At 39.9% G+C, this 24,382-nt stretch overlaps 2 protein-coding genes across 2 annotated transcripts; one reads left to right on the top strand and one right to left on the bottom strand.

Moving 5' to 3' along the window:
- Positions 1-14,332, top strand: LOC146614603 (G protein-signaling modulator 2-like). The gene is made up of 15 exons (XM_085375634.1): positions 1-97; positions 6,285-6,506; positions 6,879-7,014; positions 7,380-7,519; positions 8,360-8,483; positions 8,603-8,718; positions 9,190-9,345; positions 9,926-10,034; positions 10,207-10,372; positions 10,594-10,691; positions 11,044-11,229; positions 12,362-12,521; positions 13,049-13,234; positions 13,319-13,434; positions 14,083-14,332. Exons 2-15 carry the CDS (start codon positions 6,286-6,288, stop codon positions 14,248-14,250), a joined length of 2,082 nt encoding a protein of 693 aa, XP_085231760.1. The 5' UTR covers positions 1-97; position 6,285; the 3' UTR covers positions 14,251-14,332.
- Positions 14,333-15,429: 1,097 nt separating this feature from the next.
- Positions 15,430-22,021, bottom strand: mcoln3b (mucolipin TRP cation channel 3b). The gene is made up of 13 exons (XM_085375426.1): positions 21,782-22,021; positions 21,495-21,662; positions 21,007-21,160; positions 19,695-19,761; positions 19,491-19,587; positions 19,039-19,138; positions 18,827-18,939; positions 16,971-17,120; positions 16,757-16,858; positions 16,293-16,415; positions 15,962-16,168; positions 15,628-15,758; positions 15,430-15,475 (listed from the first exon to the last, which is right to left on the bottom strand). The coding sequence occupies exons 1-13, from the start codon at positions 22,019-22,021 to the stop codon at positions 15,430-15,432; spliced, it is 1,698 nt and encodes a 565-aa protein (XP_085231552.1).
- Positions 22,022-24,382: the final 2,361 nt, after the last annotated feature.

Here is a 24,382-nt window from a genome sequence, read left to right as displayed (position 1 = left end):
GAAAACAAAACAAACACTTTGGAAGATTTTTGACTTGACTATTTTCTTTACCGAGCTGGAGCCATGTTTGTGGTGTATTCGCGGACTTCACTTTGAGGTAGGTGAAAGAAACATCTGGGAAGTTTTGGTGTCGTTTGGTCGTGGTGGTTAATTTCTAGAAACAGTCGTTTACACATTTAAGGTAGCTTTAGTCTCTGTGAGACCTTCATACGTTTGGACTGTCACAATAGCTTCTATAACAAGTGACACCGTCTGCCGTTCAGTCAGACAGGGGGCATGTGAGGGCTTGCTCAGGTTTAACTGACTCATTTCCAGCTTTCTAATACAGAATTTCCTAAACATGACCAAGGCTGTGTCATGAGTTTAGGGAAGAAATGTAGCGTGAGCCAGTACACGGACCAAACAAATGGTAGCTTTAGGTGTTAAATCGTAGCACAAAAAAACCCCCAACAACAACAAAAATAAGTTTTGTTTTTTAAGTAGTGTATTGCTACAGCTTTGGCTACATGGTGAAACCCACTCAACTAGTTTAACATAAACAGTAATTACAGGGCAGGCAGCAGTTATGATGTTGAAGCTCAGTTTGCTATTTAAATAGGCTGCGACCCATTTTCCCATGTAGGGCTGGGTTTAAGTCTCTAATGATGGTTTCTGGTGAGCTTTCTTCAGGGGAAAAAGAAAGAAAGAAGCTGTTAGCACTTCAGAGAGCATCACTTAATTGGAGAGAGATTGGCTGGGCGTATTTCTATGGAAATTATTTTTGGATGTCACTTTGAGCTCTCTTTTTTTTCTTTTTTCTTTTTCTTTTTCTTTTTTAATGCATGGGTGAGTAAGAGGCTTCCAAAGAGCAGCGGTGGGGTGGTGCTTTCGTTTGTAGTTGTCCACACTTTCTTTGCAAAATGCAGCAAAATTAGGAGGATTTGTTGTGTCAGCTTTTTTTGTATTATGGGAAATTAAAAGCAGTGGGCTGGGTTTTTTTTCTTCTTTTTTTAAGGATGTTTTAAAAAATATTTATCACTGGATCTTCAGCAGAGAGCTGTGGTTAAAGGCTATGGAGCTGCTGCAGGACTGCACATTGCTCTTATAATTCTTCAGAATTATAAAAATTCATATTTAAAGCAGCGTTTGACAAATGAGATCTAGATTTAGGCCAAACTGGGTGGAAAGTGAAAGAAAACTGGACTTATTTGGCTGCTCATTGTGATCAGTTTTGGTTTTACTTTGCCGCACTTCCTCCTGATTGTCATTTACTGTAATGGAACATTGCACATGTATAGTGCTTGATCTTGAATGTTTTCCAGTCAGCTGATTTTTTTTTTTTCTTCATTCTACTCTCAAGAAAATCTGATGGCTTTTTTTTCACCCCCTCTTCTTTTAAGCTTTAAAAAGTAAAATCTCAGTTTGACAGGTATTGCTAAAAGTGCGACGCAGAACCGACTTTTAAGTTTGCTCTCGATTGTTGGCAGACGTCATGGTCCCTGCATCGGAAACGACTTTCCCTTTGGGATCTGTGTGCACTGCAACACTGTCAAAACTTTAGAGCGCATGATGATGCTTTCACCCAAAAAAAGAGGGGGAAAAAGGAAAATGGTGCAGTCAGCTGGAGTGCCTTCTCTGAAAACAGTTCAGTCAGTGAATGAGGTCATAGGATAAATGGATCCATTCAGGCCAACAGGGAGGCAAACAAGCCTAGTACAGCTCAGTATGTGCAAAATAGGTCAAAAATCAAGAAAAAGAGCATCAACGGCAGCATGATCAGAAAGACAGGAGGTGTGAAACTAGTAGTTGGATTTCGAGTTTCTGTTTGGACACGGTCTTGGGAACTGGGCATGAGGAACATGAGCACTTTCTCATTGTTTTGAATGTGAAGGGATTTTTCTTGGCATACGATTGACACTGAGTAGGTGAACATCATTTTGAACGCAGTAGCGTGCCCATTGCATTGTGTGCACTGTTCATGACAAATCCCCAGTCATTTTTTAAGCATGAAAATCAAAGAGCATGCCACAGAGCAGTGGTACCCAATGCAAGCTCTTCCCCTTCGAGACTGTCTGTGTATTCTGTTTATTTACCACATATTGCAACTTGAGGAGAGATCGCTATTGCTTTGAAAAAGTACGTGAACTGACAGCTTCCACAGAACTCCTGGCAGCATGTGCAGCTATGAAAATAATTAAATTATAAAGCTCTGCTGATTCAATTGTCTCCCCATCTGTGTCTCGTCAAACACCCTTGATTGATTGTGTTAGTTTTTGCTTGTGAGTTGGTTTTTGTTTTTTTCTTTACATGTGTGCATGACAGTGAGTGTTTTCTCTTGCACCTCAGCTCTGGTTTCCAGATAAGAGGTGGGACTAGAGATGGTGCGACAGCTGAACCCATGCATAGCAGCATGCGGGCGTTCTCCATGAATCTGTTGCATGTATATTTCGTGTCAGTTAGTTCCCAGATTTTTCTTCAAAACAAAAAAAGCTTGGTTCACCTTGAGCCGAGGAGTTGACAGGAATACATAATGTGGTTCAGTCTCTGGCTCCTTATAGGACTGCTTGGCTGACTGTCATGTTTGGCAGCTTTGCTCTGCAATGTGCATACGACAGAGAGCATTTACTCCATGTGCGCCTCAGGTAGGCTTGTGTTTGCGTTTACTTAAACTGTGCCATGCTTTTGTGCCGTTCTCTCTGAATATAAAATCAGAGAGATTAGAAGAACACGACTGAAGAGTAATGGAATAATCCACATTATTTGGCGTGGAGTGATAAGAGCTGAAAATCTGAATGCTGACACGCGTAAGAGCTTCCATACTGAATGGCACAATTACCTCAATTTGAAGTTACAGCTAATTAAATGCTTTACTTTTTTTCCACAATAGTAGTAACAATAATACTACTACTACTAATAATAATAATAATAATTAAGGAAAGAATCACTCACATTTGTTTTTATCATTAGTTTATCTGCTAAGTTTGTGTCTGTGTCAGTAACATGAGACCTGATTGGCTAGCTGATGACAGATTCTGGATGGCCCACAGGAGGTCCTCCTGAGCCACGGTGTAAATATTTCATGGCAGGACCGAAATAGTTGTGAGAAAATGAACCTGATTACAAAGCTGTGCTGTCATGTTGTTGACTCTGACTCTCATGTTTAGCTCTGCATGTAACTGATATAGTATATGACATATATTTTGGGAAACGGCGTAGGGTAGAGACATAATTGAGCTGCATGCACAAGCCCAGTCAAACCGGTTTGCTACTGGCATATTTTCCTTTGAATGAATTCCATTCTGTGTGTTCGGCAACAGCTAGCATGCAGGTAAATAAGACAACCTGATAATGGAGATTTTCTTTTACTTTGAAGTCATAGCCATAGATGAGAAGTAGCAGGATAATAATTTATATATTATTATTCCTACATAAGTAACTCATAGCTAATTAGGAGAATTTTACTAATGCATTTTCTTGTCTAATACATTTCTACGTGCACCAACGTTCACCTCTTTGTATAACAATTGACCTGGCGTTTGGTCAGCTGAGGTGGTGGCTTTAAAGTCACATGGCTTGCTCTAGTGATCGTGGACAAGGATGAGGAAATGTCCACCCCAGAGGGCACTTTGGTCCAGCCTTCTTAATTCAGACAAGTGGATTTCTTCGGATCCAGCTGAGATACAAGAAGCTTTGGTTAAGGGATTGTGAAGGGGTGTGAATTTATTTTTGGCTTTCTGTACCTAATACATCTCTATGTTGTCCACTGTGGGATTTGCCAAAAGAAATCACAGAGAGTCATTCTAATAAAAGATGTGTCTTATTAAAATGAACACTATTGTCCAGGTAAAACATTTTTATATGTTAATAGTAGAATGTGTGTACATCCAGACTGCATGCTGCAGAATGATTATTTCATGCGGAGTCAAGCAAATAGCCTTAGGGTTCACTAGAGCCACTTAAAGTGACTATAATTACCTCGCAGGTCTGGCCTAATTGGAAGTGACACATACCATCAGGTGGATTAGATGTGCAGGTTACCAATGGCTAAGTGAGAAATATAACAGTCATTTGAACATGCCAGCCTCGCGGACTGCTCTAACTTAAATCATATCAGCTCTGTAACAGCCTGCTGTTAATCCGTCTTCACCTAAACAAAAGGTCTCCCAGCCTTTCACCTGGCCATCGAGGTCGACGTGAACGCTGAGAGGATTAAGTCCTTTGTTTTGCTGCTACGAGTTAGCGGGGCGCACGCTGGGAAGGCGGCCTTATCCGTGGGGGTTTTCTTTATTTCTTTGAAATTGAGACACCGTAGCTGTGTGCGTTATGTGTATGCACGCGAAAGTAGAGAAGATAAAGGGTGCAGTGCTGAACGAGCTGGGTTTGCTCCTGAGAGTCATTGAGAAGCTTGAAATGTCTGTCGTGTCAACTTGTCTCGAGTGCATCAGAAGGGGAAGAGGCGACAGGTATGTGAGCCAGGGTATTGGATTGTCACTTGTCTTTGACCGGGAGCAACAAAATGTCCAGTTACATGTCAGAAAGCATGTTAATATACAGGAAACACTGTGGTACTCTGAGGTCCTACATTGTACACATACGTCTCAACAGCTTACAGTTAGTGTTTTTGTGGAATTTAAAGTCTTCAACATATTGTAAACAATAAAGACATCCTTTTTTTTTAATGCATTAGTGCTTTAGTAAGAAAAGGTTTAGTTTATTTACATTACTTTTAACCTTTTGAAAGAACATCTCTGCTCTCTAGCTGAGATTAAATACTTCTATTCTTGTAACCAAAGTGTGCTCAAGTAGCCATGGAACATTCAGAAGAGGAAATCTCTAAGTTTAGAAAGTAAATGCAGCACATCACAGATGAAGATATATTAGTTTGTTTGTTTATTTATTTATTTTAATGAATCCTATGAAACCACATTTTGCCATTCATAAATTACTTGTTAATTCCTGAATGGAGCAACCTAACAAACCAAATAGTATTGCAGACAACACAGCAGAATGTGGTTTCATTTCCTCAGAGGGCTGAGGGGGTTGAGGGGGCGGGGGATAACTGGTATGGTCTCTTTGGGGGATGGGGTCACAAGCGTGCAAGGGTAATTATAAACCTGTGATTGTTCTGATTAAAAAGAAATGCCTGCATGTGTGTGCTTTTCCTGTGGCAGACACACAAATTTTAACCCAGTTCATGAAAGTAAACCGCTTTGTTTTAATGCAGAGCAATATTGCTGTTCCTCCAAATTTAGTATCAATCAACAAGTCAAGTCATGTTAATGCTGTAGTTGTGAAACTGTTGCAGCCGTGCATGACTGGATTTGTTTTACAAATTTATTGTGCATTTGCTCATGACAGATTTTTTTCCCCCTCTCGGTTTTGTTTCATTGACAGTTTTGAAGCTGAAAAAAGTAAAAGATGATTGAGAGTGCAAAAATGTTAGACCTTATTAGTTTAGCTAATGTCATGGTTAAATGTAAAGTACACGTTGTCATTTCAGGGTAAATGTGGCAGTTTAGGAGTTGGACAGGAAATGCTTGGTCCTATTTTGGAATTATAGTTGTTGGGTCTGGTTTTGTTTTTCCTGCTTCTCATTTGGAGTTTCTCTTTCTTGTGTTGTGTGGTCATTCGACTGTTAAAAAGGGATCTCCACAGTGAGCCAGTGAGATGAGTTCATGTGTTAGTTGAGTGATCTAACCTCCAGGTTATTTGGCCCCGTTTCAAAACACAGATGATCTCTCCGCGGTGGCACTTTAGCTTATTTCTTTGTAGTAAAGGACATTCGTGCAATTTAAAAAGTGGTTGTTTCAGAATTTGCTTGAACAATTTGTCAATTTGTTGTTAAGTCACTTCAGAAAGGTTTTTGCTAAATGTGATCTGTTGAATAATTCAAACAACCAAAATGGAATTTTTGCCATCTTTTTTTTTTCCCCTCGCTGGCAGCAGATTCTCTTAAATGATAATTTTCTGCTCTTTTACATCATTTTTGAGTAGATGAATATTTTTTTCTAATATGCTAGGAAATTGATTGGTTAATCAAAACCTAGTCAAGAGTAATCCGTTTTACCGGTAGTAATTTGGAAGAAAAAAAAATCAGTACCGTACATTTGAATGGATGAGTGTGTCCACACTTATGTTCGGGACTGTGGACGTGACAGAGTATTGAGTTGTAGTTTTGTGGCTCAGCATGAGTAAGGGGGAAGGGGAGAATTATAACTGGTTTGTCATCCTTCTGATTTAGTAAGGTATTTCAGCCTTGTGATTAAACACACTGTGATTTCTCGCCTGGTCCCGCCTCCCTGCAGGATGGAGTCATCATGTCTGGACCTGGCTCTGGAAGGTGAGCGGCTCTGTAAGACCGGGGACTACCGAGCGGGTGTGTCCTTCTTTGAGTCTGCCATCCAGGTTGGAACAGAGGACCTCCAGATCCTCAGTGCCATCTACAGCCAGCTGGGAAATGCCTACTTTCACCTTCAAGAGTATAATAAAGCTCTGGAATACCATCGGCATGACCTCACACTCACCAGGTGAACATTTTTAAAATATGGTTGTTAAACAAATCAACCTAATCTCTTCATTTTTAAGTCTTTTGAGTTGATTGTACAACTGTTTTGACCTTGGTCAGCCTACACACACACATGCGCACACACGTATAGTCTAACAATACATTCAGGATTAAGTGCTACAACTTTTTTTTTTTTAAATCACTATATCTCCCCTCCTTGATTAAACTGCTAAACTAGACTCCAGTGTATTACTGCTTGCAGCTGCAAATTACTTTCTTGCCTCTTGTGTTTTCTATCTAATACACATAAGGAATACACTGATATTCCAATCTAATTATTTCCTAATGATTATTTTTTTTATTTATTTTTTTTAAATCTTCATTACAATCCCAGAACAATTGGAGATGAAGTTGGAGAGGCCAAAGCCAGTGGTAACCTTGGAAACACATTAAAGCTTTTAGGACGGTATGATGAAGCAGTGGTTTGCTGCCAAAGACATTTGGAAATCACGAGAGCCATATATGATAAGGTGGGTAATGTTTTATTTATTATTTCAACACAGGCGGAGCATCCCCCAGCTGTTTTTTATTTCAGCAACATAAGATTAAATTATTTTCACTGTTTTGTCATTTAGTCTGTGACTAAATTGCTCATATACTGTGATTACCATAAATGGATCCAAATTTGTTACAACTGTACCACGTAACGTGCTGTGGAGCCACAGAACACTTCGCGCACACGTGACGACTGCATTGACTCGGTGTACCAGCATCTAGAATAGTTCTGCAGGCTGCATGCAAGCACCAAAGTCTGGTGTCTGTGTATTTTAAGTATGTAATTACAGCGCCGGTCACTCTGGTTTCCGTCTGTGAAAATCTGTTGTGCGTGTTGTAGGTCGGGCAGGCTCGAGCGCTGTATAATTTCGGAAACGTTTACCACGCCAAGGGCAAGAGCATCTGCTGGAGCGGAGCAGAGCCAGGAGAGTTTTCAGAGGAGGCAAGGATAGCCCTGAGGAAAGCTGCGCAGTACTACGAGTGAGTTGGCATCACTGTTTACCTCTAAGCATTGATTTTGCTTTGTTTACTGCAAAGGTCCCAATGAGATATGACTAAGACGCTGAACTGTGCCACGGTTGGAAGTTGCTTAAAAAATGAGCTTGCCAGAATGGATTAGATATAGAGCTTAAGACAGCTCTGAGGTGCTAGGGTGGTGTATGGTTTTTTGTAATAAAGTTGTTTAATAATCATTTCCATTGCCTCACATTTCACTGACTAACATCAATGTCTTTGCATCAGTGGCAGGCGATATTTATATAACTGAACAGTTTGGAGTGGCATTGAAACTGTTGTGTCCCATGCAGCTCTAATCAAAATTGTCATTTTTGATTGTTTGCTATTATTTCATTATGCAATGACCACCATGCACATGTAGACAAAGACGATTTGTAGAAAAAATGGTATGTAATCTTCCACTGATCCATTCAAATGATTTAAAAAAAAAAAAAAAAAAAACACACACACACAAAAAATAAACTGTTGCTAAAGTTACTTAAGTTGTTGGGTGGTTGTGCTATCAAGATGTAGGTCATAAGATGGTCCATCAAGAGGTTTTTTTTTTTTTTTTTTTTTAAAGTAGCAGACAAGCTCCGATTGGCATTAAACCCAAGTCGAAGCAAATCTTCGTCTGGCTGTCCAGTGGCCGGCGCAGACTGATCAGTTTCTTGTTGACGACTAGAAAAACAAAAGGAAAAGTGTCTTTTTGTCAAATCTCAGTCAGTCATCACAGAATCACCCAGGAAACCTAAGACAACAGCCATGTGTTTCTGCCACAGTTTTCAATTATAAGTGAGCATTTTCTTGTTATTGTGAACAAAGAGCAAACCTGCACCTGGTGACGGAGCTAGGCGATCGAGCGGCCCAGGGTCGTACCTACGGGAACCTTGGAAACACTTACTATCTGCTAGGAGACTTTGAAAACGCAGTAGCTGCACATGAAAAGGTAGGTGCCGAAGTACTCACAACGCTCTTTGATGCTTGTTTAGGAGCTTGGCCAGTATTGTTATGATGCTTAACTCATTCTTTAAGATAAGAGTAACATGCACCCTTTTTATTCGATAGCGCCTTCTCATTGCTAAGGAGTTTGGGGATAGGTCTGCTGAGAGGAGGGCCCACTGCAACCTTGGCAATGCACACATATTCCTCAAACAGTTTGACATGGCGGCCGGTCATTACAAGTGAGGCTCATCATCTTTCTCACTTCATTTGTGGCATGACAGAAAAAAAAGAATGCTGAAAGCGCACTTTTTACTTTTAGGGCTTCTCTTTGTTCTCCTCTTTGTACCATAAATGCTACATTAAAACCTTTTACACATGAACAGACAGCTATAAATGAGTTAGGTTTAAACTGATTCTTGTTCTCTAAGTGATTTACACTGGAGGATGAGTTCATCCCAGCAGCTTAGGAGGAGTTTTTTTGGCTGCACTTCCTCTCTAGTTTTTATGAGCAGCATAGTATTTTTTAATGACTTACTTACAGGAACACTGTCAAATGTTGTAACTTGTCAGTCTGTCATTCCAGCACTTCCTTGACATGGATGTCCTTGGAAAATGAGAACAAAGAGAACAGAAAAGAGCAGATAACAATCATTGTCCTGCACCCGCCCTAGACATTCTTTGACCTTCCTCCTCTTCTCTTTCACCCTCAGGAGGACTTTGCAGCTGGCCAGGGTTTTGAAGGACAGGGCTGTGGAGGCTCAGGCCTGTTACAGTCTGGGAAACACCTACACGCTACTGCAGGACTATGAGAGAGCTATCGATTACCACCTCAAACATCTGGTCATTGCTCAGGATCTTAGCGACCGGTATACCACTGAAAGCCTTTTGTTGTTGTCAGCTTTGCTGCCAAACTGTCCTCAGAAGTGTAATCAGATTGTGCACTTAACATGTGGGTGGCCGCTGTGGTGTTAAAACAAACATCCAAAAGGAAAAAAGTCCCAAGGAGCAGCATTTACAGTCATTTCATGTTGTAATTGGTTAAGTGTTTATAGATGAGCTTTATATAAAGGCTCTGCAGGATATTTGGGAACAATGGTTATTTTATAATGTGCAAATGTTGTGTTGTTTTTTTTGTTCTTTTTTTTGAGGGGGGTTGATTTTCTTTTTAGCCTTGTAAAAAGATGTAAAAGGGTTTAAAATAGGCGGTGCTGAGTAAATCTTGTAGAATGTTTTTTGGGGGGTTTTTTTAAACTAGCTGTCATTAATATGTATAGATTTTAGCAAATTGTGCGTGGAAATGTTAAATACCCACTATTGTTGTGAAATACACATGAGCTAATTTTAGTCTCAGCTGTTGTAATTGCAGTGTGTGATAATTTGATGTATGACTACCCGTTATTGCATAATTTCACATGAAGTTACTCAGACTGTTCTGTCTTGCTGCAGCATCGGTGAAGGAAGAGCTTACTGGAGTCTAGGAAATGCCCACACAGCCCTGGGGAATCATGAGCAAGCCATGCAGTTTGCTGAGAAACATCTAGAAATTGCCAAAGAGGTGACTGTTTACAGTTTTCCTGCTCTTTTAGGAGTTTTATCGGGCCACACCTCCATCTGCTGGTTGAGTAGGGAACAACAGGAAATAATTGCATATGTATTTGTAAAGCCAGATGTAGAAATAGAAATATATCGTATGCTCACAGTAAACTGTAATGTTGTCATTGGTGCAGACCGGAGATAAAAGTAGCGAGGCCACCGCCAGGATGAACTTGTCAGACCTACGGTTGGCTGTAGGCCTCAAGTCCAACCCAAACTTTCATCCCTTCCTCTTCGGCAACACCAATGCAAATAGCTCTGCTCTGACAGGATGCTACCAGGGTTACCCCAGCATACCAGGTAAATCTGGACTTTGTTAACCAGTTCATTTTTACACTTCTGCATGTGTGTAAATGTGCATGAACAAGAGTCGAGTCCTCTTTAACACCAAACCCATGCTGCTAAGATTCAGAAATCCATTTGCTTGTGTCCTGTAGCTTTATGCTGTGATGCTTCACTGAATCATTGTTTTTCCAGAAATGTGGCCACACTGGCTAATTTTTTTTTAATTTTTGTTTCAGGGACCAAGTATGCATCCTTGAACAGAAGTAAAGAAGAGAACTTGGATTACAGTCCAATTTCCCCCAAAAGTCAAAGGGGAGATTTGCCGGCACACCCGGTACGTAAAACTAACTGTGCTCAGTCTTATTTCAAAACTGGCCATAACAAATGAAATGGTCCAAACTCCTGAGCTTTAAATTAGGCTAGCCAAATTTTTAGTTTTATTAGTTTTACTATATTCACTATTTTTAGGAGACAAAGTGGAACAGAGTAACAAAAAAACAGCTGTTCTGACAATGAAAACACATTAAATACAAAAAAAGAGTTAATTTTACATGAAAAATGGTCTGCAGAGAATGGTACTTTCTGCTCTGTTCACCCAGCCTGTGCTAGGTAAAAAAAAAAAAAGACTGATCTTGTAATTCTGTCAGTAAGAAAGTCGTATGTTCTGTGTGTTTTTATATATACAGGACTGGGGGGAAGATGCATTCTCTGGGTCTTCAAAAAACAACTCAGTCAAGGCTTCCAGTAAGCTTTTCCCCTTCCCCTGGACAAAAAGCAAAAGGCAGAAGGATGACAAATCCTCTCCGGAAGACCAGCGCAAAACCTGCACCAGGGACACGGAGCCTGAGCTGGAAGCACCAGTGCCTCAGAAGGTATGTGTAAGTTAAAGCAGGCAGAAAGACGTAACCCACTCAAAACATTCTTGGAATCCTCGCTGAGCTTCTGGTCAGTGATGATTCAGCCTAAAAGTTCAAAGTGAGCATGTAGCCTGTGACACAACCTCACGCAGATGCCTTCCCACAAAAGTGTTAATGCTGTGGGAGGAAGTTTCTGTGTAGCAGCATGGAGTCATAGTTTCTGTCTTATGTTCATTGTTGTTTTTCTTCCTACTGCTTCCAAGTACTTAAAGGGAAACGGTTTGTCTGTACAATACCGAGTCTGTTAAAATACAGGCCGTTTCAGATTTAAGTGAATTTGTAGCAAAATGTAACACTTGTAGTAATAAACTGTAAACTAGTGAATCTAAGCTTTTGTCCTCTGTGCCTGCAGCTGTCTTGGAGTATGTTGATATCATAAGACAAGAAAAATTGCTACACAAAAAAGGGGCTTTCTTTGTAAAAATCATCCACTCTGCTGCTAGTACAATTATCCCAAGTTGTGATTGGTCAGATGCTGCTAGCAGCACTCTGGGGAAACCCTGGGCTAAGTTGCTGAGTTCATAACCAGTTATATGTAACTGCTTATCCTGATTCAAAGATATCCTATGTATGTTGAACTCTCTTTGTAGTACAGGACCCTCACCAGATGAAATTAGATGTGCCACCTCAGAGAATCTGTTGTATATTCAACTGCATCGCAGTTGGTGTAACAAACTGTGTGCACCAGATGAAGAAAGGCTGTGTTAACAAAGGGAGCCGAAAACCACTCAGGATACTTATCTTATTGTATTCATAGCTGTTTATAGTATATTGATGCATAAGTATCAGTAAACATCTACTCCACTCTCTGCCAGAGTGTAAAGGTTCATCTCTTGTCACACTTGCCTTTTAGTCAGTTTTAGTCAGCCTCTAAAATGTTGGAAAATAGAGAAAGTGTTCATCAAAATTTCCCAGAACACAAATGGCATCTTTATTAAAATGATTTAATTTTCTGTCAAAGGTCAAATTAACTAATTGTTTTAGCTTTACTGTTTTGTTTGTTTGAGTACCTCCGTTATCTGCAGCATTTTCTGTTGTTATTAAACCTGCTTCATTATTTATTTATAGATTTTTAATGTTTTTGTAGCCAGAAACACGGGACACTATCGGCGAGGACAGCTTTTTCGACGTCCTTTCTCGTTTCCAGGGCAACAGAATGGACGAGCAAAGGTGTACCCTGGATGGCAACAGCCATCTCCCTGCCCATCCCTCTCCCTCCTCCGTCCCACCTGTAGCTGAAAAGAAATGTGAGTCAGTCTTGTGTCCTTACTGATGTTCATGCCATATCTAAAAAGGTGCCAGGTAATATACGAGTGAACTACAGAGAAGGCACTCCCAGTGTTGGCGTATTGTGGTGTGAATGTCACAGAATTATCCTTTTACATGTTGAATGTTGCTTTTCCTCATGGCAGAGATGACCTTAAGTGATTCTCCACCCAAAAAGCTATATTTGTGGTTTTATCCTTCAGTGAGCACAGTGGCGTTTATGAGCCTTTTTGTTATCATTGCACTCGTCTGTAACGGCCATGAGTCCCAGCTTATCACACCCGGCAGTCTCTATGAAGGGCAAATTCTTTTCAGCCAGCTTTCAAACCTCCGAGGAATATTTGAAGCGGCACACTTCATTTGGGTGGAGGATTGCTTTAAGATACTGCCCTCTTTTGACGTGTAGAAAGTCAAGAGTAAATGTTGGGTTGAGTAGCTAATTGCCCAACTAACAGTAAACTCACTTCCATTGGTTACTCACACACATAATAATTATGTCTGTTTGTAGCTGTTTCAGAGCGCGAACGACTATACCAGGATCCTGGTCATTTCCTGGAGCTGCTGGCCAGCTCCCAAGCCCGCCGTCTGGACGACCAACGGGTCAGCATGACCCCTTTTCCTGGCTTACGTGTCAACACCTCCAACCAGCCTTGTACACCCTCCACCTCCAACACAGATCAAGTCCAGTCACAAGGTAAAGAATGCAAGGAAAAGCCCACTTTTATCCTTTCATTACTCCCCATAATATCACGTAAAGGGTTTCTGGTTTTCTTCCTAGTCCCAGTCCCCACTGCAAATACTACTCGCACACCCTCCCTGTACGGTCGTCTCGAGGCCAGTTCTGAGCAGCCCGAGGGGGATGATGTCTTCTTCGACATGTTAGTCAAATGCCAGGTAAAGAAAATTCATTGCATCATGTCCTGCCTTGTACATGCCCTTAAAGTTTTCCATGTGATAACACTTAGATTCTGGGTCCATGAATTTAGGTCCCAGGAAGTAGCTTTGATAATTTGAACATGGTTGGATAATTCAGGATTATTTATACTAAACAAGAGACTGCTGTACACCGTCTTCTCATGCTGACTGTGCTCCAGGTTAAACAAGGCATTGCCATTTCATTGAAAGTGCAGGGCAGTCCTTCTTAATTGGCACCATATTACCCAGTTCATTCCACGAAATATCCAAGACAAAAAGGGACTCATGTATGTACTTTTCAACCAAGTTGGGTATTTGAAAAGTGAGTTAATGTCTAGGTGTGATAGGCAGTGTAATGCAGTCAAGTGAGAATTTTCATGGGCTATGGCGTGGCAGGCCTCCCAGCCAAAACAATCTACTGGACCTCAGAATAGAAAATATTAGGCCACTCATTTCTAATTTTTATCAGTTTCCATGCTGCACCACTACCCTGGAAATGAGTTTCCTCACTTACCAGTTTCTGCTTTATGCCTAATAAAGTATAATCAGGGGTTAATCAATTCTGATACGTGCAAAGCATCACTAAACACTTCAGTTGGTATAATTTAACTCTCGATTGTGTTTTAGGGTTCCAGACTGAATGACCAGAGGTGTGCTGCTCCACCACCTACAACTAAAGCATCGACTGTTCCTGATGAGGATTTTTTCAGTCTCATCCTGCGTTCCCAATCCAACAGGATGGAGGAGCAACGGGTTCCACCTCCCTCTGGAGTAAACCAGTCCAAACTAGGCTGACGCTGACCAGCGGGGGTTTTTTTTTTCATATTAAATGAAGTAACAAGCTCTGGCGTTTTGCTTTTGGGTTTGTTTGTTTTTTTGTTTTGTTTTTTACATTTAAGGAGAGTTTGTAACCTGTAGGAATTCCTGCCTTTTTGGACTGCCCTGACTGATTTCCTGTGCGATCAGGAAGAATACAAAGCAATCCTGCGAGGAAGTCAAGCTCTCAAAACTGGCATCGTGACTTAAAAATCATGTGAAATTTATGATTACAAGACTTGGGAATTTATTTTATTGAAAGGTCACAACTTTTTTTCTTTAAATATTGGTGATGTCACTGGTTGGCTGCTTATATAAGAGACCTCTCTACCAGTGATGTCTGTTTACTCTGGAAGTTTGCATAAAGTCACTCCTGCAAACAGATGGTTGTAGTGGTCACTGGTGGCTGGATTATGTATTCCAAAATCATAAGCCAAAAAGAAAATAATGGATTTTGGCTTCGGTTTCAAGGCTTCAAGTTGGATGGCATATTCGATGAAAGGAAGATGCATTAAAGCAGCGTGGAGTGTGTGTGGTCTGTTTACAACTTCATTAAATGCAAGAATGGAACATCTTTGTTTGAATTGATCTCTGACCTCTCCAGCAGTAATTTGTCAAAGGAGCTCAACTCTTCTCTTGGGAAATAATCCACTGCTACAGCACCGTGGAGCCATATACAATATCTGCTTGCGGATATTGCTTTTAAAGACACAAAAGACTTAATTATTTTACTGTGCTGACAGATGTATGGGTTGTCGTATTACCGTGAAATGAAATGGGATTTTTTTTTTTTTTTTTTGAATTGTAACAAGATTTTACAGAGGATTAACTAATGTGAAGGGTAAAATGCTACAATATTAGCTTTTATACTAATACCTTCTCCTGATGATGGGGAAATAAAATCATTTAATACACATTTCAACTTATTCATTGAACCTTGATTTATTACCTAGAATTTGCAACTTCCAGTATGACGTGCTTGATTTAAAAACAACATTTTCATACAGTGTTCATATGAAACTAGGAGAAGTGCATCACAGTGCTTCACTTCTAACCAGATGGGTTCAGTCAGGTTAAAAAAAATCCCTGTAGCTGACTATAACAGGATAAAGTGCACATTAATTATAATTTTTAATGCGTTTCCACAATGAAATCATGTCACGCCTCTGAAGTCAGCCTCTCTTGAGTTCGATACTTCCTGCATCTGAAAGGAAGGTGGGGGGAGAGTCTCTGTTACAAAAATATGACCAATTTTCACTTGCACCTCAAGTTTAATTACCAACAGACATCTCTAGTAAGCGGTGCAATATCAACTAAAGAGCAAAGAAGTGCTGTAGAGCAGAAGTCTGGATTTACCTGTTGTTGAAGCAGTTTAGGAAACAGCTATTGTTCTTGTCAAGTCTGTATGCCCCAGAGTTTGGCAGGTCTTTACATTCTGACAAGAATCTCTGCAGCTCTGATGTTGGGGTTCCACTCTGCTGCTGTTGCTAAATGATGCAAGTCGGAGAGTGACAGTAGATACAGAGTGCATGCTTGTTAAGCGTTTCAGACACCATTTCAACTATTAAGACTTTCTCAGAAACCTTTTGTTAGACCTGCGCTTAAAACTTTCTTCTGCAGCATTCAAAGCAGAATGTGCATTTAAAAAACACAAAAACCAATGACAGAGTTAGTAGAAAGGTAGCAATACCTTGATGGTGTCATAGGTGTCAGTGATGAGTGTGATGAAAAGGCTGAGGATCATGTAGATAAAGAGTGACACGAAGGTGTAGAGGTAGACCCTGCTGAACATCCACACCAGGCTGTTCTTCTGCTGCATGTTCTTAAAAGTGGGAAACATGTCGTCTCCATTGATCAGCGAGAACAGACACTCTGACACAGTGTTCAACGTCCGGAACTGCAAAGACATTTACAGAGCACCACGTTAATTTTTTTTCCCCACTGCATTGATTTTAAAAAAGTTAATTTGGCCTCAGTAAAGTAAAGCAGGCCTTTTTTGTGTTAAGTACAATGCTTGTTACCTTCTCATGATACGGGCCTAGGACAATCCAGCCACAAAAACAGTAACTCAGGTAAATGATTCCCGCGCAGCAGATGAAACGAATAACATTTGGGAAAGCTGCCCGGAGTGTCAGGATGAGGATCTGGAAATGAACACATGGTAATGCATCTAAAAAACACATGTGCAAAAGTGTGTGAATCATTCTCTCTTCGAGAATATCTTCAGGTTTACTGGGTCTAGTTTTCCCACAACTGGCCATTCAGAGACCTTAAAGTATTCTGAGGTCCTATTAAGCTTTAGTCTTTCACACACTGCCGTTATGCACAAAGACAATAAGAAAAGCTGCATCTTCTTTTCAGACCTATGAACAAATGTTTCTAATTATTTAACCCTTTCTAATGAATAAAAAAGGATTTTATACATGTTTAATCATGTCTAGAGATCTATTAAAACAAAAAATCTACTACTGTGTGACAGATTTACATTATACTTCTTGAAGTATCCCATATAACGGATCACCCCCATCCAGACAAACATGGTGCCTGTGCCAAGGAAGATGCTGCACACATCATAGCTGGTGAGCACCTGGAAGGAAAAAAAACATGAATGATGAACTCAAAAAAATACTTGTAGTATCAAACAGAAAATAATAACGGCTAGCACAATTGAAATGACGAACTTACTAAAATGTTATTACCTTTGTTTGGATCGCTATCTTGAGAAGGGAACCAATGATAGTCAGTGTGTCGCTGACGATAATAAGGATATACCAGCTGTTCACAAACTCTAACTTGTCAGACCACGACAGCTCTTTGCTGAAGTGTTTCCTGCAGTAACGGCTGTACTCCTGTTTAAAAGAAGAAACGTGGGTTGTAATTTGAATCACTAAAGAGAATTAATCACTACAGGTTTTTGTTTGTGATCTAAACGCAAGCACGTAAAAAACTAATAACCAGAATAATGAAGATCAGATGATATTAGAACTGGATATTATTAGTTCTGAGAATGAGATATTATGATAACATATGTAGGGAGAATTTGAAGGAAATGAACAGGTGACACAGAAAGGTGGACACAATGTTCCCTTTGGTTCGTAGTTTTGGTACTGAAGAGTGGTGAGAAAAGTGTTTATGCAGGACATTATCAAGTCAAAGTTGAGCTGAACTTCGGCCATAAGAAAATTTCATCTTCATCTTTATCATTTTCTTCAAGTCAAGCTCAGCTGTAATCCCAGCAATTCAGCTGATCTCAGTTCCAGCCCACATCAACTGATATAGCACATTTCTACAAATCCAACTGGCTATGAAATACAGAGACTGCTTGTTACAGTCAGTTGGATTAAGTGGAATTTCTGGTACAGTGGGGGTAGTGCGTTCACAGTCTAGGGATGTCCTGGCTACCTGCAGAGAGCTCTGTTATCGATGGAGGTACAGAGTATGTGGTACAACTGGTCTGTGAGCTGCTTTTGCCTGTGCTGCTGTTGGTCCGTCAGTCAGCCGTGGAAAAGAGCAAATTTTCCGCGACCTGAAGTGTTAGAACAATGAAAAGTGGCCACTGCGTGATAAACGCATGTACCATCTGCTTAAAGCACAGGTGGGATTTTGGCGGAGTGCATGCACGATGGGTGAAAACCCCTCTCTGCTCCATGTCTGAACAGAAATGTGCATGCAGACAGACACATTTGCGGGGACTGTAAATTCTGCTTTAACCTGTACACAGCTCGTGTGCATGTGCAACCTGCTTTGCACCCACCTCTTATATCCTACCTCCCCCCTTTTCATCTTGCATCTGACTTAATGTCGTATCCATTTTCCCTGATGACTGCTCTGCTCTGTTCTGGAGCTTTCTTTCCACTGCTCTCCTTGTCTCTGTCTTTCTGTGTCTGCTCACTGGAGGGTGGAGAGGTTGCAGAATACAGCTAGCTACTAGCTAGATACTCATTTTCCTGCCACAATAGTCATAAAGCTATATAAAAAAAAACTAAAAAGAAATACTTTTTAAGTATAGACAAGTGTTACTCATCTAACCCAAAGTAAAAACTGACAACGGCAAGCTCTTATCTGCCGTTATACTACAGAATAATTGTTTTTTTAGTAAAAGCTGCACTAGGCTGAAAAAAAATAATCCTGCAGTTGTCCCCTCTCTGTCCTAAGCCCCTCCTACCAGCTGAGCTCAGGCAGAAGCAAATACTTTGTATGAGCCAAGATAAGTCTGATTTGACTTCAGCAAGGATTAAAATCCCACTCACCCAGACACAAGTCCTCTGCTTAACCCACCCAACTGCTTAAGCTGCCACATCCAACTTCCTCTATAGACTTTCAGGACCCTAATCTGCTCTCTGATTGGCCAATATTACTCCCACTTCACTTCACTAGATCCCTTCACTTGAATTACGATATCTTTTTTTCCAATGATGCCAAAAACATGTTGCCGAGCCTAGTCAGATGTAGAATCAGCTGTGAGCGTTCTCTTGCACTTGTGTACACAAAAATGTATCAGACAATCACAGCCTGTTTTAGGTCTGAGCAAAAGCAACCGCTTTGTTTTACTCACGAGCTGCAGCTGAATCCCAGTGATCACCGAGCGCGTGCACAGGGCAAAGGAGATGATGCACATTATAATGATGAGGCAGTCAAACAGCACAGTCAGGTATATGCTTCTACCATCTGAAAGAGGACAGGAATTCAAAATTTTCATCAAAATTAAAAAAAGAAAATCTCCAACCAGATGATTTGTACAAACTAGAATCTGCTCATCTAACTTACATGCTCCAGTTACTTTCCATTGCCTGCATTCATTGATGTCTACTTCGTTTTCCAAATCAACCTTTATCTGGCCACTGTGAGCTTGGTTGTTGAAAGTGATCTGTTAACCAAACAGTCGTATTTGGAGAAGAGGAAAGAGTAAGCACTCCAGTCTTAAAGCCACACTTGATAGCCAAGCATTTATCTGCCTGGCCTCAATGATAACATTCATTATATAAACAGCAACTGCTGTGTAACTAAACTGCTCTAATTTGTTTACCCGAATGAACTTCAGAAATAAAGACTCTCTATACTTTGTTTAGGTACAGAGTCACAAGTAGTAACTGTCACGGTGAAGGGTTAGCGTTAGTGATACAACACATCAGATACATCGTATAACTGCTAGTAAGAGTCAAAGTCTGACGTGATCCACTCATGCTCACGGAGCCACGAAGACAAGTCAAATGACATACGATAAGAGTGAAGTCGTAGCAATCTGGCAGCTCTCGATGTCTCACTGTCTGCAAATTTATTGCCTTGAGAACAAATGTAATCTTGACAGATATTAACCTGGAAGACAGAGCAGGCACATGAGCTGACAGGAGGATTTAAATGCATATACAGCAACAACAGCGAGGGAACAAAGTCAAAGAAAACATCGAATGTTTTTTCCGTACCTTATGAAATCCAATTTAAAATGTGGAAGCGCTTCGTGTACTGGCTGGGGATAAACTCTGAGGCACTCTAGTAGAGACAGGCCACAACACAGACAGAAATTAACAAAATAAACCCATTAGACCTAATTGGATTTTTTTATTTTTATATCTGATTCCATTGTCTATAAATTAAACAAAGTCAAATGTGTTTTCCTTTTTATGCTGTTCAAAGCTTCCACTGTTTATTTCTCAAAACCACCTTCATGACTTTGTGTCCTGGAGCTTTTCCAGCGGTGCTGAAGGAGTTACCAAAAGTGCTGAGCACTTGTTGGCTGCCTTTCCTTCACTTCACGGTCCAACTCATTCCAATCCCAAACATCAGTTAGGTTTGGATTTCAGTGAAGGCCAAAGGTATTGATGCAGCCCTCAATCATGGCGCCAATTGGTCAAACACTCATTACAGAGCCTGGAGGCATGCTTTTGCTGACTGAAAACAACTGATGTTTCCACTATACACTGTACTGGGGAAATACTTCAGGAGGCTGAGGTAGTCAAAGTGTTACCTTGAAAACAAAATAAGCCACCAGCAGCTCCTTGATAAATTATCCTCCATACATTTTACCTGACCTAATGCCCATTTACTGTGCTTCTTGGACAGATAACATCTCCTGTTATTAGTCTTTCTCAGAGGTTTCTTTGGAGCAATTTGCAATTTGTGCAGGCTTCATCAACTAATCTGAGGTGCTGTTAAGTGATGAGATTACTTTAAAGGTGCAGTGTGTAAAATCTCACCACTAGATGTCAGTAGACTGCAGATTACAGTCAACTGAATTCTGTGTTCTTACTACTTCCAATTCCAGTGCATAATCCATGCTACAGTGGCAGCTGTAGGATAAGTGACTCTGGCTGCCATTCCTCTGTAGTGAGTGTAGTCGTTTAGTCCACTGTTTATCTTAGCTGTCAATATGTGTCAGTTATATATTTACTCTGGAAGAGGCTTTAGTTAGTTAGTTTTCTATAAGGCAAACCCAAACATCACCACGTGACTACTTCATGAAGCTGGTTAGGTTAAAATGAAGGCACTGTTGTGCAAAGTTTATCATTTTTGCTAACAGTGTCAACATCATTCTTTGTAGTTTCAGCACCTTATTTTTTCTACACTTTAGATAATTAGATATATAAATAGATATAATTTTATATTATTACAAATTGCAAAAATCTTTGAGTCCTTGTTTGAGTCACAGTGTCCAATCTTTCAGTTGGCTTATGTGTAAATCAGTGTATTTTGGCAATACTGTTATGAGTCTTTCCTGTAAATATTAATCATGCTTACCAGTGTCCACATGAGCATCAATTTCAAAGGTCTCATTTGAAGGGTAGATGGTCCCGTTCCTGTAGAACTCCTGACACAGTAACAGCGGGGTGTAGACACTGTGCTTTTCCTCATATTCATGATTGCTTAATGTGATGTTGTGCAGAAGCCGATACTGAAAATGAACAGTAGAAAAAGGTAGTTGACATTTTGCTAACATTTTACCACAGGAGGTTTATGTAACCGCCATGTTATTTAAAAACACATTTACTATATGAGCCATAATCAACACAACTAAAATACTGGTTCATGCGACATGACCAAAGTCCAATCCCATGACACGCTTAGCCTGTAAGACGCTTGGACATACGAGGATACAGAATTGTAAAATTCCAGCAATAATTAACAATAACTAAGGCACATGTAAAGCTGTGTTTTCAAACAACCAAAGTAAACCCATTTCACAGCTTCTTAGTTTATTTTCTTATTTATAGATAAGTTTTAGTCACCTGTTGAATGACGTACTCAATGTGATCATAAACATCCGCCTGTCTGTAAAGAGCATACGGAGCTATGCCTCCGTCCACATAGTCTTTCAAGAAGAGGTGCTTGAACGTCATCAGATTTTCATCCTTGAAAGTGACAACCATCTGGTTGCTTAGCCCAAATAAAACCAGCTGCAGTAGGGAAAAATTATAATATAAATCTTATAAATTATAAGTCTTATAAGGACAGTAGATCACAATAAAATGAACTGATCATAATTGTTTGGATCATGTTTGAGAATACCGTGTACCTGGATGGTAATAATGGCGATTTTGATGATCTGCAGTATGAGTTTCCATGGTTTACGTCCACGAGCGTGGTATTTCTCGCAGGGGTTCATGAAGTAATACTTGATCTTCCTCCTGAGGCGCTCCACTTTTGCCACGTCTTGCAGACACTGGTGGTGCTGGTCCTCCCAAGAAGAGGGGTCATTGGTCTCACGCACATCATACAAGTCACCGGACTCCTCCATATCTAGAGTTATTGACATCTGGGTGATATGCATGCAAGCTCCTTTATGAGTGTGTTTGTGTATAGTTTAGAGTTCATTTTATACTTCAGATACATGATGAATATTTTTAATGTGCTATACGGGATTAAATGCAGATTGTAACATTTTTGTCCAGCCTAGTGCTATTCATGAAAACTTAAAGAATTAAAACACAGGCTGGGAAATAAATACTAGTCTTGATTTTTGTTTTGTTGATCCTTAAGAATGAAGAACAAACCAACATACTTGCCACAAGCTGAATGCATAGCTCTAGCTTTCACGTGATTAATGACTAGCTAACAGCTGACTGGGAAGGAAGGAAGAAAGGAAGGCAGTGACTTCTAGCTTACTTGTACTGCTGAATAATACAGACAGCTCAGGTTTACAGTCACGGTCGCCTTCCAGCATTGCGGGAACATGTAAGCTATTCATTACTCCTCGTGAAGGAGAGAACTCATACCCCGTAGATCCGGGAAAACAGTACATAACGTACATTAACAGATACTTACCGATATCCCGAAACAGGTTAATCAACTTGTAATTGCATCCCAACGCTGCGGATCCAACGACGCGCACTCGGCGTCAAAATTAATATATTCCTCTCAATTAAAAATCATAATTAAAACTGTTGCTTTGATTAGACAATCGCGAGTGACCTCACTGACTTCGACTGAACTTCTAAAGCACCAGACTTGTCTTTCCGGTAAACTCCTTTAACTATGTAAAATACCCAGGTAACTTTTAACCACTTCGCGAAGCCTCGTTGAGCTGGAATGTGATTAGCTCGTGCGAATGCCAGTCAATGTTCTCCCGCCCTCTCTCTTGTAACCATTGGCAACCCAGCGGTTCCCAACCCACTGGTGAGCAAAAACAGTGAGTGCGAAGAAGATATCAAGAAGATAGAAGAAGGTATCAAGCCTATGCGGTGTAAGATCACGGTAATATTGATTCATTCTTCTGTAAAGGGGAAAAGTTGCATCTTCGAGCATAAAATAAGCTGCGTATCCAATGTTATTTTGATGACTTTAGCTATTAACTAGCTACACGACTAACTTAACGTAACTAGCCTGTAATAGCTAATGTCTTCTAATTTGTAATGCCTAAGTAAGCCTTAAAGAAAACAGGACGTTACGAGTTATAATTTATGATATTAAATCGAGACTTAGATATTCTGGATTATACTGAGTGATAGCTATGTGGATATGATACTGGTACTACAGTGGACTAAAATTAAACTGACTAAAATACCATCCATATTTCAGGAAATAAATGAGACTATCATTAACTAGGAAACGCATAAAAACCTAAATTGACCATTGTCAAATAATACAAGCGAACTCAGAAAGTAATCTGTATTGAAAACAAACGTCAAAATGAAACAAAAAACTTTTTAGAAACTACAAAACTGTAATAATATTTTATCTTCGTGAGTTAGTGCATTTTATGGGCCCAATACTTTCCAGTTCCCTTTTTTGTGTATTTTTGTTCCAGAAGGAAATATTAAGTGAAATAATGTTAGTAAATTATTATTGTAAGTGCACACCCATAGTTTGTTTTTAACAAAATTTTCATTGAAAAATATTTGAGCTTGTTAAATTAGATGCTGTTAGAGGATATATAAAGTTTCCTAATATTACACAAAGCAGTAAAAACGTCCTCTTGGCAGAGCATATTCGCATCACTAAACATTATTTCCAGTGGGCAAATTATGTTGTTACTACTTTTGATGATTAGACTACATCCATCCAGGTCACCAGTCTATTACAGGCCTAACAGAGAGAACTAGTTAACCTAACATGCATGTCCTTGGAGTGTGGGAGAAAGCTGGAGAACAAAGGAGAACAACAGACTACACATAGAAAGGTCATGGATTTGCACCCAAGACCTGCTTGCTGTGGGGCAACAGTGCTAATTGCTGTAACTTCATGTTGCCCAATTAAATAAATTTTATTGATATGCACAAAATATAACACAATACAATAACACAAGTGTATAATAAAACTTCCTCTATCACTGGTTGTAATCTGTATTATAATTCTGATTAAGACAACTAAACAACAACTTATTATTGTCATAATAATAACTTTAACATGTATTATTTGGGTAAGTTGTTTAAATTAATATAAGCATTTATTCTCAGAGTTCACCAGCTTTTTTTTAAGTAAGCAGTGCAGTTCCCTTATCTGCCACAAGATGTCACCAGAGCTTTTGATAATGACATCAAGATCGCCTGAGCGGATGAGTTCTAATGCCAGTGACAGTGGTGAAAATTAAATTGAAAATTGTGTACAGAATGTGTTTGGTTGAAAAAAATGTGTAAACTTCCTCTCTTCCCTTTATAAATCTGCCCAAAGAGCAAAG

Source organism: Diplotaxodon limnothrissa, linkage group LG17, assembly GCF_057381915.1.
Source record: "Diplotaxodon limnothrissa isolate DT_005_m linkage group LG17, D_limnothrissa_male_GT1.1, whole genome shotgun sequence".
Lineage (NCBI taxonomy): Eukaryota > Metazoa > Chordata > Actinopteri > Cichliformes > Cichlidae > Diplotaxodon > Diplotaxodon limnothrissa.
The sequence above is the reverse complement of the archived record's forward strand: the minus strand, read 5'-3'. Positions and strand labels throughout refer to the sequence as shown.